Source organism: Syngnathus scovelli, chromosome 2, assembly GCF_024217435.2.
Source record: "Syngnathus scovelli strain Florida chromosome 2, RoL_Ssco_1.2, whole genome shotgun sequence".
NCBI classification, from domain to species: Eukaryota; Metazoa; Chordata; class Actinopteri; order Syngnathiformes; family Syngnathidae; genus Syngnathus; species Syngnathus scovelli.
Window position 1 is genome coordinate 22,928,778 of NC_090848.1, and position 16,587 is coordinate 22,945,364.

The 16,587-nt window shown below is 42.4% G+C and overlaps 2 protein-coding genes across 5 annotated transcripts in view; both read left to right on the forward strand.

Moving 5' to 3' along the window:
• Positions 1 to 462: 462 nt before the first annotated feature.
• On the forward strand, positions 463 to 16,546 carry LOC125988883 (rho guanine nucleotide exchange factor 7). 3 transcript variants are annotated; one of them, XR_007488522.2, is made up of 22 exons: positions 463 to 864; positions 1,406 to 1,489; positions 5,118 to 5,202; positions 5,281 to 5,396; positions 5,495 to 5,699; positions 6,203 to 6,294; positions 8,061 to 8,155; positions 8,294 to 8,389; positions 11,303 to 11,425; positions 11,527 to 11,665; positions 11,768 to 11,827; positions 11,921 to 12,067; positions 12,144 to 12,230; positions 12,347 to 12,425; positions 12,583 to 12,713; positions 12,789 to 12,992; positions 13,104 to 13,197; positions 13,271 to 13,360; positions 13,799 to 13,908; positions 14,105 to 14,201; positions 14,306 to 14,360; positions 14,427 to 14,519. XR_007488522.2 is itself a non-coding variant. In XM_049754620.2 (22 exons), exons 1-22 carry the CDS (start codon positions 700 to 702, stop codon positions 14,547 to 14,549), a joined length of 2,526 nt encoding a protein of 841 aa, XP_049610577.1. In that variant the 5' UTR covers positions 464 to 699; the 3' UTR covers positions 14,550 to 16,546. The 3 variants fall into 3 exon arrangements, 2 of the variants coding, with proteins under 2 accessions (XP_049610577.1, XP_049610578.1); XM_049754620.2 differs by having other exon boundaries at positions 464 to 864; positions 13,750 to 13,908; positions 14,427 to 16,546; XM_049754621.2 differs by lacking the exon at positions 13,799 to 13,908 and having other exon boundaries at positions 465 to 864; positions 14,427 to 16,546.
• Positions 15,833 to 16,587, forward strand: part of LOC125988868 (guanine nucleotide exchange factor DBS) — a 65,761-nt gene continuing 65,006 nt past the window's right edge. For both annotated transcript variants that reach the window (XM_068649894.1, XM_068649897.1), the window contains exon 1: positions 15,833 to 15,962. The gene's annotated coding sequence lies outside the window, so the exon portion shown is untranslated. The remainder of the gene's footprint in view (positions 15,963 to 16,587) is intronic.

Here is a 16,587-nt window from a genome sequence, read left to right on the forward strand (position 1 = left end):
TTCGAGTTCTGCTTTCTGTAACGTTGACCATTGACACAGAAGAATGGAATGTGTAGGACGCGAACCTGGTTTTCCTGATCACGAGACAGAAACTAACTACAAGACAGTGGGAACTCACTCTCCCACGGCAGTTATCTGTATTGGGCTAATACCGTGGACATACACTGGAAACAAATATTCATCCTCGAAACGACGGCATGTCGGCCGACGCGTAACATATTCACCTGGTGATCAGGCAATGAGGGTTTGACAGAGATGGGTACTCGAGTCACTGTGACTTAGTCGAGTCGCTGTTTTGATGACTTGTGACTTGACAAAAAATTTGCACCGCTCGCTAGCTACACACACCACAGCAACCGGCACCTGACATACATAACGCCCCTTCCTCCACACGCGCTCTGTGTGGTTGATACGGAGGGGGCGGGTGTTAATTGATATAAACCAATCGTCCTTCCCTCCTCACATGGTCCTGGCCTGAGTGGCCTGGCCTGTCTCTCTGATAGGCGCGCCGCCGCACCGGCAGAATTAAAGGTTAGAGCGAGCGAGCGCTAGCGGGCGAGCGAGGGCTAGCGGGCGAGCGAGAGAATACGCGGTATTAGTTGATTCAACAATGAGGTGTAAGTTAGGTCACCTATCCTGCAATTGTGCGCTTTTCTAAAAAGACACATTTTATCGTCCCACGACCATACACTGTCAACCATGAACGCGGCTGAGCAGACGGTAACGTGGCTCATTACTCTCGGGGTGCTGGAGTCTCCCAAGAAGAGCATCTCTGATCCAGACGCTTTCCTCCGGACATCTCTCCAGGACGGGGTGGTGCTATGCAAACTGCTGGAGCGACTGAAACCCGGGACGGCGGAAAAAGTATGTGGAAATACTAACAATGCAAACATATATTTCAATATCATACACAATTTAAACATAAAAACAAATTACCACGAACATAGATAATCTTTGTTTACTGGGGAAACGCTATGGCTTTATGTAATGAAGATCCGTAATTGAACTACTAGGTGTCAATTGTTTATAAAAGACATCTAAAAATAATTATTTCGAAATAAAGGCGTCCAACTGCATCATCCGCATGTGTGGTATTATGATCGACAGAAGCGTCTCGTTTGTAGCGAATCAATGTATTGTAGTTAACGGTGTTGCGTTTAGGAAATAAATTACATAAAAATCACAGTGAAACGAAATAAAATTACGTCTAATTGAATCTGTACTTTGAAACCTCAACCGGAACTGTGGCTAGGCACTCATGCTAGTGATCACTATCAACGAAGTGGCAAGTGCAACAAACCACGCTTGAATTAAAAGCTATTTCCGTGTAGAACAATTTTTATCTGTAAGTGCGGGGAAAATGTGGGTTGTATTCTGCTCTAATTGGGCGACTTCTTATGTATAGTTTTTTCAGGAACCGAGAAGTGACAGCGAGTATCAACTCAACATTAGCGAATTCATCAAAGGCATCGGGACTTTCGGCGTGAAGGTGGGTTACTTGTATTAATAATTTTATTAATATGCTGAAATGACATTTCATTATAGTTCCCACCATTTTCAAATACCCGGTTTCCGAATATTTTGGTATTCAGGTGTGCCTGCATGCTCTTCAGGTAACGGATAGGTACGCACTGTTTGGCAGGAAACGTCACCTAAACGCGGAAATAGGACATTGAATGTACTCATTCAGTATAATGTGAATTACAAATAATGTCAATAATTATTTCCAGGGTTTCCGTTTAATGAAAATTTGAGCCCGAGATAGAATTAACAGAACTAAGCACTAATAAAGTCGCCAGAGATAATGGAAAAGTGCAAATTGAATAACACAGGGTCCACTGCGGAAGTCCATAACGTCAGAAACGGGGAGGATAACCGCATTGTGGGAAACATGAGGGGTGTGATAGGGTTGGGTGTGTTGGGGCGTGCTCAATGTGAACAACAAAAGATGAAGGAGAGGAGAGTAGTAGGCTGATGTAATGCAGCTAGTGGAATTTCCAATCAAGTTGATTAAAAATCGACCATGATGCTGGATGCCAAGTGCTCCATTAGTGGCAGCCTGGCTGACAACAGTGTGGTAATTCGTACAATTCTATCTGTCTCCAGTAGTGGAGGACTTCTAATATCTGCAGGAACTGATTGATTGATTAAATAGCAATTGCAATCATATAGTTTGGCCCTTTGGTAAATTATTCGAATTACTAAATTAAAGGGCTAGAGACATCCCTTTTTTTTTTCAATTAGAACGGAATTTGATAGAATGTATAAAGTGAACACATTTGCCGCATTGGAAATTAAAAATGGACACCGATTACTAAGAATAAAGCTGAAATGAAATGCCAGTTTATCGATCGGGTCCCGCACGAAGCCAAACTGGCGGCGCCATTACTGTGACGTCACAAGTTGTACATCTGGATGTCAACAAACCCAAACAACATGGCAGATGATAGCGACAGCTCCGTTTCTAGCGGCAATATTAGCATCATTTTATCCGATTCAGAAACCTCTTTTGACGCAGAATATGATGAATCTAGCAGTTCACTTGGGCTGAGCTGAGCACATTTTCTGAAATGTGCCCCTCCCGTCACTCTGGTTAGGTTGGCATAGTAAACAGTGCTCTTGGGGGCTTTAGAGTGCCGAGTTGATCTCGGCACATGAAGACATGACCACCTGCAACGTTTGGTTTAGGTTTTATAAGCATTTTTAATTTTATTGCTTAAATCGCATTTTCTCGACGAGCTGAGCACGTTTTCTGAATTGTGCCTCTCCCGTCACTGTGGTTAGGTTGACATAGTAAAAAGAGTAGTCAAAGTCAAAGTCAATTTCTCCACATGCCAAAGACACACAAAGAAACCGAAATTTCGTTCCCCCCTATCCCACGGTGACAAGACATGGCTCACAACAGACAAACAAGTATAACAAAAGCGTGCTGAATAAATAATAAATAAATAACACAACAATAAATAAATAAATAAGAGGAGCAGAAAAAAAAGGAGCAAGTGCGCGTACAGCAGACATTCCCGAAAATAGCGCAACAGTGCCGCACGCTACGCAGAAGGGGGTAGCGAGTTCAGGGCCCTAACAGCCTGGAGAAAGAAGCTGTTGGCGAGTCTGGTGGTGCGGGAGCGCAGGCTCCTGTACCTCTTCCCAGAGGGCAGAAGGTCAAACAAAGAGTGAGCCGGGTGACTCACATCTCTGGCAATCGAGGTTGCCTTGCGGGCGAGATGGGAGGTGTAAATGTCCTTCAGGGAGGGGAGCGAAGCACCAATAATCTTACCAGCCGTATTCACTATGCGCTGCAGGGCCTTCAAGTTCTGTTCAGTGCAGTTACCACCCCAGACAGCGATGCAACTGGTGAGGACGCTCTCAATGGTGCCACGGTAGAATGTAGACAGGACTGCCTGAGGAGCACATGCACGCCTGAGCTTCCGCAGGAAGTACAGGCGGCGCTGAGCTTTCTTTGCCAGTGACGAGGTGTTTGCGGACCAGGAGAGGTCCTCACTGATGTGCACCCCCAGGAACTTGTTGTAGCTCACCCTCTCCACCACAGCACAGTAGAGTGCCGAGTTGACCACTGCGAATGAAGAAATTAACATCTGCAACGTTTGGTTTAGGTTTTAGGCGCATTTTTAATTTTATTTCTTAAATCGCATTTTTTTCGACGAGCTGAGCACGTTTTCTGAATTGTGCCCCTCCCGTCACTCTTCGACATACTTTTCAAAGTCAAAGTCTCAAAGTCTCCTTTATTGTCAGTTCCTCCGCATGTCAAGACACACAAAGAGATCGAAATTACGTTTCTCACTATCCCAGGGTGACAAGACAGCGTTCACAACGCACATACAAGTAAACAACACAGGAAAAATAAAACAAGAAGATGAACAATAAGAGTGATAGCACGCTAGCCGCTCCCGATGCACAGCAGAGTCCGGAAAGATAAGACAGAGTTCACAACGCACATACAAGTAAACAACACAGGAAAAATAAAACAAGACGATGAACAATAAGAGTGATAGCACGCTAGCCGCTCCCGATGCACAGCAGAGTCCGGAAAGATGACAGTCAACCAGGCCACTGTGAACACGAGCACGCAACAGGCGCGCACTGTCCGGTTCGTGGATCCTATCAGGCGAACTCAACCCATCTTGTCGTCCCGCGAACGAATGTACGCCAGGATAATGGAAGGCACGGCTAGGCGAGCTGGGTTGGCCGCAAACCTGGCCCGACGTCTACGCGCTGGCCCCTCTTCTCTTTTTGTTTACATTCACTGAAGCTAAACGCGTACAACTTGAGACGTCATGAGACGTCTCTTCCGGCTGGCGGCTCGGTGCAGTCAAACTCGTCTGTGCGGCAAATTTAAATTATATTTTTCAGAGCAACAGCTTCCTTTTCGTTGTTTCGAGCGTCAATTTATATTTATAAGCCCATAAGCTAACTAAAACCGATTTATACATATACCGGTGTCTCTAGCCCTTTAAGGTCTCACGAGAATAGCTGTCTGGCCTCTAAATTGTACCTTTATGCTCTTTTCAATTAAACCGTCAATATTGAGTCTCTATTATGGCTTCCTGTGCTAATGGAAATGGTGATAAATTAAAGTAATGTGTTTTATGGCTACTCTTCAATTGTTTTGTGTTTAAAGCGGGGGAATATGTTGTAACGCAGAGCAATCAAATGCAGCACTCTAACTACTACTCAACTAGGCTACATTAATCAATGAGCACTACATTGGAGTGCACAGCACTGGGGTTCTGGTTATTTTGAACAAATTCAAAGTGCTATTAAATACATAATATTCATAAGCCAAATGTAATATGCATTAAGTGCTCCAGTCACACCTTGGGAATGTCAATGTGTTTTTTCACAAGATTAGGTATTTTGACTGTCTCTGCATGTGCGCGCGCATGTTTTGTGTGTAATGGGGAGATTACCAGGGGGAGCTCAGACTTGGAGTAATCCCGCCTCAGACTGTAGATGGAATGACATGCTAAACCCCAACCTAAACACTGTGCAAGCCATAGTTTGATGTCTATTCTAAGAAGAAAATGCAATCGTGTGATTGTGCATCCCAAAAAGATCATGATGTTGCATATAATGATTCCATCTTCTAAATTCTGCAGCCTTTTGAGGTTAATGACCTACTTCAGGGGCTGAACTTCACCAAGGTCCTAAACTGCTTGGTTGCACTGAACAAAGCCACTGAAGGTAACAGTGTTTACATAGATACTCCTAAATGTATTGTAAAACTATTATTTTAATTTAAAATGGCTCTTTGTTGTCCAGATCCATGTGTTTCTATTTGCGTGCCACACTCCGCCACATTGAGGATTAAATCGTTTGATTCCGTAAACAGTCAAAGTCGTTCGTCCAAACTGCAACCGCCTCAGTATCACAGCCTTGTAAGTTATTACAGCAAATAGTGCTCACTTGATTAACAAACAGAGAAAATTTCACATTCTGTCCCCCTATGGTGCATGTGCATTTTTCTCTCTCACAGGACATGACTGAGGGCAGTGGGTGTGGCCATTTTCTTTTCAAGGCACGCTTCCCTTTCCAGCAGACAAATGAGGACGAACTCTCTTTCTCCAAGGGCGACATCATTAATGTGAGCAGGCAGGAGGAGGGGGGCTGGTGGGAAGGCTCTCTCAACGGCAAGAACGGCTGGTTCCCCAGTAACTATGTGAGGGAATTGAAAGGAAGCGGTGGGTGCAGCAATGTCACTACACCTCTATCATCTCATCTGAGATTATGCAAAGATGTTCGAAACAGTGAAGGCTCAAACACACCCATTCTCAAGCGAGATGATACAGTTGGAAGTTGTGTTTTTCTTTTGGGGGAAAAGAAAGGCAGGAAGGAAACTGGACTGACAAACAAAGCCAGGACGTTCCACAGATGCTGGTCGGAAAGGAACCTAGTCCATTGTAGAGAACTGCGATTAGTGGAGGGGCTGGGAGGCTGTGACTAACATCACTTGTTTTTGCTGTGAGGCTGTAGGTTACCGTCATACATTGTCATTGACAGACACCAAACGCAGTTTATAGCCAGCCTCCTGAAACACGCACACACACGCACGCACGCACACACACACACTACAGGATTACGGTATAATGGATCTGATAAAACGTCAATTCAATACTGAAAGTCTGAAATTCTGCTAAGTGCACTTGTGCTCTGATTATTTTTCTCCCATTTCCTTACTTTGCAGACAAGCCATTTGGCAAACCAAAGTCTGTGACGCTGAGAAGTCCCCCAAAAGGTTTTGACACTTCTATCATCAGCAAGACCTACTACAATGTGGTTAGTATCCTATGTTCATAGAAGCTATTGTCAGAAGTGGCGTGAACTGATCTCTTGTCAATCACAGGACTGATACGTATACTAAAGCTGACAAAATAGGTGCCCCTGAGATGGATAAAAACAAGTGAATTTTGCTGCCTAACTCACTTTCAACAAACACAATGTTAATTTGAACGGCAAGTTTAAACTTGTCGGGTACATGCAACATATTATTGTAAAGGAAATTTTTGGATTGACTTCCCCTTTTAAGTAGACGTCTCCATTAAATGAGGACATCGAGTAGCATCGCCTCCCCCCCAGCCCCCCATTTAATTTATATTTTCTCATCTCGCCACTCTAGTGATATGAAAGGATAAAATGAGCCCCTACTTGTACACTTGGGACTGCTATATTTACTAAATATAGAAATAAACACTGTGCCATGTGAGTTTTTTTTTTTTTTTTGTGCATGTCACTCGAGGTCATGCTTTGTGCGCTTCCCAGCGCATTGCATTCATATTATAAATCATTATTGATTTTATAATACGAATGAGTAAAAAAAAAAATTGATTTAACAAAAGATGAATTGGGCATCATGCCCTTATGTGATCTTTATTTAGTGCACCTCATGACAAAATTAAATTGAGTAAATTCAACATAAAGTCTATAGTGGCTGTATAAAGGGTTAGGGGTTAAGCTTAGGCGGTGTTAAAATAATATGGTTTTGGATTCAATTAAAAAAAAAAGAAAAGAAATAACATCACAATAAACCATTTCAAAAAAAATTTAACAATTAATGGGGCCTGTATCCTGTACAATTGATAATAAAAAATCTTTTAGAGCAGAAAAGTAAAAATAAATAACCGAGTGGATTGTAGTTAAATCAGAATTAACTACTAATCGCATTCAAATTCATGTTAAGTGGAAGTCGGCACAAACCTGCTCTTATTTCAGTTGCCTCTGATTAAACCCAAATAAATGTTAGATGTTCAAATAGACTTTCCTGACATTAGTCTAGTCACATTTTACAACACAATACATGATCCTCAGAGATTCCAAACCATGAGAGGGAAGAGAAGTATTTCCATGTTTGCTAGTATTTAGCAGGACACATACAGACATGGCATTCTTGCTGACATTCACACCTTTTTGGTACGTAGCCATCATTGAATATAACATGAAACACATGATTTTGCATGGTTGGTGGATGCTGGAATGACTGGGAGAAGTCACATGAGCTCATGGAGAACAGCTCCTTACAAAGAAAGGCCTGAGATAACTTTCAAACATAGAAATGTATGACTGTGAGACGACAGTGTCAAACTCATTACTTTCGCCGTGTATCTATTTTTAGTTCAGACCATATATGTGTCGTAACTTGTGATCTCGTAAAATGTCACAATCAATCATTTTGTGTGTGCTCGCGTATGTATGTGTGTGTGCGTGCGCACGTGCATGCGTGCGTGCGTGTATATGTATGTCTGTGTAATAATGTAGGTTATTTCTTCCGTTCCATTGGTTTCTGGGACAGCATTGCCTTAGGGTCGCTGCGCCTCTCTGTGTGTGCATGTGTTTTAAAAATGCAAGCTGCCCCAGTCTCCCCAGGCTTCCCACCTTCAGTTGGGGGTGGTTGAATCTACCTTACTAACAATTAGATGAACCTGCCTTGAGTAAAATGTCAACGAAATTTCTGCTTCTCCTCTAATGGATTCCTCTTAAAAGAATGAAGTGCTAAGAGGCTTTTAGCTTTTATCTTGTTTCTCAGCTTTAAATTTTGTGTTGTGAAGGTCCTCCAGAACATTTTGGAAGCAGAGAGTGAGTATTCCAGGGAACTTCAAAGTCTTTTGGGATCCTACCTACGCTCTCTACAGCCGACAGACAGGTTAGTTACTTTTTCATTAATTTCAAGTAAATCAACATTATGCTACAGAATGCAACACCAGTGAAGACACAATGACTGGAAATAGGACCAAAAGAGAACTTCTCAATTATGAATGACACCCCCCCGATTATTCTGCAGGCTGAGTGCTGTTGACATCAGCCACATTCAAGGCAATCTGGAGGAGATTTCAACCTTCCAGCAGATGCTGGTTCAGTCCTTGGAGGAGCATACAAAGTTAGTAGCTACATCTGTATTGTGTGCTAAGTATGCACCAATGTTACCATCGATGTTCAATCATAAGTAGTGCAGATAAAAAGTCTACATAACCCAGTTAAAATGCCAGGATTTAGTGGTCGAAACAAATGAGACCAAGATAAATTATTAAGATTATTCCACTGTTAATGCGACCTATAACCTATACAACTCAATGGTAATAGCACAAGTGTGCACACCCTCTTAACTATATGTGGCTGTGTTCAGAATTATCCAGTCACAGTTGAACTCATGTTATATGGGAGTCAGTATGCAGCTCCACCATTTCAAGTGCCTCGGATCTTCAAATAGCCTTCTTTTTTTTTGTTTTTGCTTGAAGGGTTTGTGTTCTAATACCGTAATTTTCGGACTATAAGTCGCGTTTTTTTTCCGTAGTTTGGGTGGGGGGGGGCGACTTATAATGAGGAGTGACTTGTATGTGAATTTTTTTCAAAAATTTTCCCCCCCAAAAAAGTGGAACCGCGATGTAGCAAGAGATTACTGTAATTTAAATTTCAAGTGACGTCAGCGGCGCGGCGTGGCGCGGCGGTTGTTTACAAAAAGGACAAAGATTGATTACGGGATGACGAAGATGACGAAGGGCCCCACGTACTACCGGCATCATTAGCGGCTTTGTTTCTAAGTGACACGGAGAACGAAGAGTTTGAAGGATTTAAGGATTTGGAGTGACACAGAAGGTTTGAAAAACTATTATGGCTTTTACGCACGCCCGGTCCTACTCCACGGAGCTCTCTTTCACCTCCGTGGATAGAAGTCGGGGGCCGGCGCTCGGCTGGGTGGCTGTCCAGGGACGGTGGATGGGGCTCGGTTATGTCTTTTACGCACGCCCGGTCCTATTCTATGGATCTCTGTTCCACCTCCGTGGCTGGAAGTCCACGACGCCACACGCCTGGAAGTTTGTTTTGTTAAATAAAGAGCCGTTTACCAAACCCACGTCTTTCCTTGTACTTTGTTAACGGTACAATATAGTTATATACTAGATCTGTGGAATAACGACGAGGCTGACGTCAGGGCGCACGCGCAGCATTGTTGACAAAGGACGAGGAATTTGATCAATGGATTTAATGATTTAGAGTGCACAGATGGTTTGATAATATTATTGCTTATATAATAGTTATTTGATATCTAATTTATATATCGTTATATGGACCTGTGGAATATTTTGAAGTGCAAGCGCCGTCAGCGGTATACACCCATTGTTGACGAAGGACGATCGATGGATTTAATGAATTGGAGTGACACAGATGGTTTTATAAATGTGTTATTCATGTGATAGTTTTTTTTAATAACTCTGAATGTTACGTCAGGCCCGTTCTCAGCTCTTCGTTTGTGTTTGTCACGTTAGCATACCTATCGTTTAGCCTGTTGTTGCTTGTTCATGTCTGTTCTTGGTGTTGGATTTTGTCGAATACATTTCCCCCCAAAATGCGACTTATACTCCGGAGCGACTTATATGTTTTTTTTCAAGTTATTGTACATTTTATGGCTAACGCGACCTATATTCCGGAGCGACTTTTAGTCCATAAATTACGGTAACTAGTTCATACCTTGAAAATCTGCTATATTCTTAGAATAAAGAGGGGTTAATGCAGAATTTGGGGAAGTATGCAATGGTGATTGTGAACTATCACTATTATTTACTAATATTAAGCGATAGCCATTGTTGAAGGCATGTAATGGAAGTCAGCTAACGTTACCTGCGCTAGCATTTACACGTTCCCACTCACTCTGTCCTGCGCTTTCAAAAGCCTGCCTCACCTGTGGCTGCTGTTTTATTTGGTTCAATACATGGCCCTCATCTTTTCATGCATGAAACTAGCAAACCACTTTGTCCTGATTGCTGATTCAGTACACACTTTATTCTAAAGTTTGACCAATAGAATCTTAGGGAAGAGGTTAAGCAGGTTTCATAGGCTATGTGCATTAGTTCAGTTTACTGTCTCTTTTTGGGTTAGTCACTTTGGTTAAAGAAGAATGAAGAAAAAAAATCAATAGCACCACATCTGCCTTAGAAAACAGCTGGCCAGGCAGGCATATGTATATGTATGCCCACTGGCCAGTCCAGCGCTGCCTTTGTGCCATATTTTCTTCCTCACTTGATGTCTTCATTCATATTATAATGCCTTGAAAATTCTTGTGTATGCTTCTGAATGATAAACCTTTCACCTGTGGTATCCTGCTGATGCCTTAGAACACAGGTGTCAAACTCAAGGCCCGGGGGCCAGATACGGCCTGCCATATCATTTTATGTGGCCCACAAAGACAAGTTGTACATCAAATTCGTGTCATTATTAGAATTGCAAATTGTTTTCACTTTTAATATCTTTTTTATTTTTTTTAATATTTGACCAGTTTTTACTCGTCTGATTTGAAAACGAGTTATTTGTCAGTTTGTTTTGTAGCTTTTACTGTATATAATATGAGGTGCTCATACATTTATTTGGGTTTACAGTCATAATGGCCCTCCGAAAGAAGCTATGACTACAATGCGGCCCGCGAAAAAAATGAGTTTGACACCCCTGCCTTAGAAGCTCTATGCAGACTACGGATTATGCGTCTGATGTGACTACAGAAATATCAGGAAAAGCCTACAGATGTATGTAGTTAATCAAAAGCGAATGGTGATGCACGTGTACTGAGTCTAATTTAACATCTAGTATCATCCATCCACCCCGCCGTCCACTGGTCCGTCCGTCCATTGGTCTCCCTATAATGTAATAATGTTTTAAACTTTTTGTGTTATGGTGCGTGATATCTGATGTTAGATTTAAGCAATGTAATGCAGTGTCAATGCAAAATTCACTCAAATCAACAAACGTGATTTAATCAAATATAGCCAATGTGCTATGATATCCGTATGTATTTTTTATATAGGCTTCCAGAAAATCAGCAGAGGATAGGAGGCTTCTTCCTGAGTCTAATACCCCAGATGAAGAATCTTTATGTGGCCTACTGCTCAAACCATCCATCTGCTGTCAGTGTTCTCACTCAGCAAAGGTCAGAAACTCCTTTTATAAGAGCATTTTAGGGGTAACCCATAATCTTCGGAACAGAGAAAGATGGAAAGAGGTTTCAGAAACATGTTGCCTGTTTTGCAGGGAGGAACTCGGGGAGTACATGGAAACCAAGGGGGCATCTAGTCCGGGTATTTTGGCACTGACCACCAGTTTGAGTAAACCCTTCACTCGACTGGAGAAATACCCAACCTTGCTCAAAGAAATGGACAGACACATGGAGGTACTTCTGTCCTGTTGATTTCATCCGATGATCTGTTACTGAGGAAACATAAAGCCACATTAAATACCTTTCTCGGGGGAACAAAAATCTTCTTGTTCTCAGGACCAACACCCTGACAGAGTTGACCTCCAAACTTGTATGGCATCATTTCAAAGCCTTGCTGTAAGACAAACACGTGGCCACCAGTCCACTCAAGTATTCCTGACCAAGCTGTGAAATGGTTCATGGAGTGTCGAGCCCTGCCTCTTTCTTCAGGTCCAGTGCCAGGAAGTGAGGAAGAAGAAGGACCTGGAGTTACAGATTTTAACCGAGCCAATCAGGAACTGGGAGGGGGATGACATCAAGACCCTCGGCCCTGTTCTTCACATGTCCCTAGCTGCTGTCTGCTCTCAAATCTGTCAGGTGATCTTCTGGAGCATTTTGATCACACACTGAGTTGCAACAGAGCACTGTGTGTGAAAGACACTTTGTTTTTTAGGAATCAAGTGAACGCTACCTTGTCCTCTTCCCTCATACGCTGCTCTTCCTTTCTGCAAGCATGAGGATGAGTGGGTTCATCTACCAGGTTTGCTTGAACACTATTTCCGGCATTGATATTAAATCAAGTAATAATTACAATAAACCTCTTACAGGGTCTTGAAGTGTTGCTGGAATGTTAAACAAATAACATTATCTTTGCAGGGGAAAATGCCATTGTCAGGCATGCTGATCTCCAGAATAGAAGATGGGGAAACCATGAAGAATGCTTTTGAAATTTCTGGTCCGTCCTTGTTCTGATAATCATAGCCTTTAATCTCTTCTTTGCTCTTGTGCCCATGGCTTGGAGCTGCTCTAAATGTGTCATTGGTTTTCAAAAAGCGTATAGAAAATGTAGGACATCATTTACAGGTATTGTATGCATATTGTGTGATGCACAGGTGCCCAATGTGACCGTATGCAAGTGGCATGCAACAATCAGCAGGATCTGCTGGAGTGGCTGGACCTTCTTACCAAACACACGCACACCCCTGCTGCAAACACTCACAAGACTCAGTCGGTGTGTCACACAGTAAGTCTGCCTTTCTTCTCTACTACAACCCAACTGAAGTTCATAATGGACTGCTCTCCTGTCTTTCCCTCCAAGTTGCCTTCCCTGCCTGTCACCCCTTCCCGGCACTCAGAGTCTTGTGGCGGGAGCAGTGCCTTCCACACCCTCCCTCATCTTTCCTCATATGGTGCCAGCCCCATGTGGGGGGCCCTGGAGCCACCTAGTCCCCCAAAACCCTGGAGCATGAGCTGTCTTCGGCCTGCGCCTCCTCTCTGGCCGTCTGCCGCCCTGTACAAGGAGGTGTGCATTGAGTGGCTGGTTTAAAACAAGCCACTCAACACTTTGCGTTTGTGACCATTTTGTTCTGTCATGTAAAACCACTCCCCTACAATGTACATTCATTGTTTACAGGACCTTAATAAGAGTCCAAAGAATATGAAGAAGCTGCTTCCGAAGAGGAAACCTGAAAGGAAACCCTCTGAAGAAGACTTCACTTGCAGAAAGAGTAAGAAAGTTAATGTAATCAGAGATGTGTATGTAAAAAAAGGTTGTTGGGTTGAAGAATCATTGTTTTTCAGGCACAGCAGCTCTCGAGGAGGACGCTCAGATATTGAAAGTGATTGAGGCGTACTGCACCAGTGCCAAGACACGACAGACCCTCAACTCCAGTGAGTCCCCACACACCTTACGTCTATAGAGTGTTGTGAATATGCATGCTCACCTTTTAAGTCTTTTTCTTCTCAGCTTTCAACTCTAACAAGGCTTTTCTCTCTGCTCCAATTTTTTCCATCCATTGATTCCTCCATTCTTCACTTCCTTTGCATTTTGTACATGACTGCTTTATGTTCAACAACCACTGTCCTCATTATAATTGTTATAATTTCTCTATTTTTCCTCAAATTCAAATGGATAACCCCCCTCCTGTTTTTTAACCTTTATATTCTAATTCGTTTTGGGCCCACACCTTTATTTAATTTTGTTTTGTACCCCAACTTCTGCGGTTTGTGTTTTCCCGCACCATTGCCATCTGTATTCCCACTGCTGATTGCTGGTGCAGCGTGGCAAGGCACTGACCTCATGCATAACCATGTGCTCGCTGACTTCAGTTTCGTCGTTGCTGGCATCCCGGACAACATGCCGTGTTCCGACCAATCAGAAGACTCGGATTATGACAGTATCTGGACTGCCACTAGTTACAGGACTGCCTCATTTTCTTGTAAGATTTCGGTGTAGCAAGTCAGAATATACTCTATGACAAACTGGCTAGCTTGCCAATAGTGAGCCCTTTAGTATCTGCATCTTCTGTGTTTGGTTGTGTGTGTATAAATCGCCTTGCTGTTTTGTTTGGATATTATCACATGATCTTTGAATTAGAGAGAGCATAGCTGTCGCTGTTGGCTTGTTTTGATCAGGTTCCAGCAGGAGGGATGTTCACATGTTGTTCCCAGAGGAAGAGAAGATCATAGTGGAGGAAACCAGGAGCAACGGACAAACCGTAGTGGAAGAGAGGTGAGACGAGTGTGTGGCTTGTGATTCAGGAGTGGTCACACAAAGTGTGAGGATTGGTCGCTGTGTTCATGTCATTGCAATGCGGTGTTGCTTTGCTGCTGCAGGAGCCTGGTAGACACTGTATACAGTTTGAGAGATGAGGTTCAGGAACTCAAACAGGTGAGTGTGCGCTTTCCTAAGATAGTGGACAGTATTTGTGAGAAACACGTCTTTCTGGTCCTGCAGGACAACAAGAGAATGAAAAGGACACTAGAGGAAGAGCAACGAGCTAGGAAGGAACTCGAAAGGATCATCAGAAGAGTTTTGAAGAACATGAACGACCCAACCTGGGATGAGACGAACCTCTGAAACTGACATCACTTTGAAACTTGGACTCTCTCAATGAGCTAATATCATGGAGGGAAATGAGGCGGCCCTATCCCAAATTACCTTATAGGTTTTCAGCCATAGAACGAGGAAGATGACATTGCATCCTTGTTAGAACGGCCTTCATCAGGCAGCTGACTGAACTGAAAACTGACAGATTTTTTTTTTTTTAGACAGCTAAAGGAAATAATCACAGTGAGTCGGGTAATTGGTTTGTGTGGTCTCTAAACCAAAGCAATACAAGCTGTGATTTTTACGATGCCAATTATGCAATTCACAAAATAATTTTGTTGTTAATGTTGTTTTTTATATTCTGTCCTGTTTTGATTTTGTTATTTTGTATACTTAACCTGGATCACATGGAACATTGCCAGCATACAAGGAAGACATTCCCTTTTTCAAAACTATAACAATGTTAACTGCAAAAATCTTTTTGCCATGCTAAAGACCTGCAATTTATAGGCCATATAATGCAATACAGGTGCAAATTACGTATTTGATAACAGCTAATAATGACTTCCCACAGACACACCTCTATTTCACTCGTGTTTCAGAAAAAAAAAAAAATTCTTCCACCGACGCAGTGTCTTCTGACATTTATATCAGAATCACACGATGTACATTGTACCTGGCTTCTGTTAGTTATGGATGAGTGGTTTAGGACTAATAGGACTTTTTGGAGGATATAACAGATCGGCTAGAAATAGAAAATTACAATCCCAGTCAAGGCATGGCTCAAGATATTGCATGAAGTTATTGTTGAAATGAATGAAATGCTTTGAAGATAGGATAATTAAATGAATTAAGGAAATTATGAAGGTTTACTGAAGGTAAACGTGTTGAGATAAACGAGAACAGCACCCAAGCTATGGGAATCAGCCATGTTTGTTTACATTCGCCTCGAACGCTTAGTCAGACCTGGGAAAATCTGAGCGGAATAAGTCAGATTTCCGACCTTTCTTGAATGCAGTCTGCCGTGGTCACTACGCATCAATGCCAAGGAGACAGATCATGCGCAGACTGGACGCATCTTGTTTACGTGACCCCCGTAAACAAGCTGCGTCCAGTGACAGTCTGCAAAAGGAATACACCACTCCTGTGAATTTCCTTTGTTAATCCCGATTGAGTTGTTTTCTCCAAATACACGAGGCTCGTGTGGTTTAGTGCAATAGAGACGACCAGCTGTGGAAACGCTATGCTTTAGGCATTACTGCCATCTATGGGTGGTGACAGCTCTCAACACATCAACGCTGTCTTGAACGCTTGATGAACTTTCTCTTTGAGCTGTTCAGACACGCTTCTCTGAGCAGCCAAACCAACATGTTTTCGACATAATGTTGGAACCTCTTTGTCTTTTGTTGTGCACTGAGCATCAAAGCTTTCTAAACTCTAAAGGTAATTCAATCCATTCCCACGGCGTACATATCATATGGTTTGTTTTCATTTACTACGAATGGTAGACGGATGCATATACTTATTTGCTTTTGCATAAAAGTGTAAATGTGATTGCATGAATGATTCTTTGATTTATGCACGGAGGAAATTGCATACATTTATTTAGATTCAACATTGTTTTGAGACTTCCAACTAAACGTGGGTAACTACTAAACGAGTCCAAACATAACTTTACTGTTAATGCTATATTTGGGATGGGTAGAGTTTATTTTCACTGTCTCAATTGGGATCTTATTCTTGCTTTGTCGGAACAGTGGAACCAACGTTTAACGATAAGCAACGTCATGCGGCACATGCTGTCACTTAAATCATCAGTAGATGAGACTTCGTGTGTGTAATTTACGTCACGACCAACCAATTGAACCTTGCAAGATGACGCAGATTCGAAAGCAATTCAATTCAATAGGGACAATTCAGTTAAGCTGATGGGTCTTGTGTATCGATATCAAACTTTGGACGTTTTATCACTTGATTTTGCTGATAGATGTTTAACGTTTAATTAAAACGATATTTTTAGTTCTAAATTTTCAATGTGGCGTCCTTAATTTGTTTTTGATCATCTGAT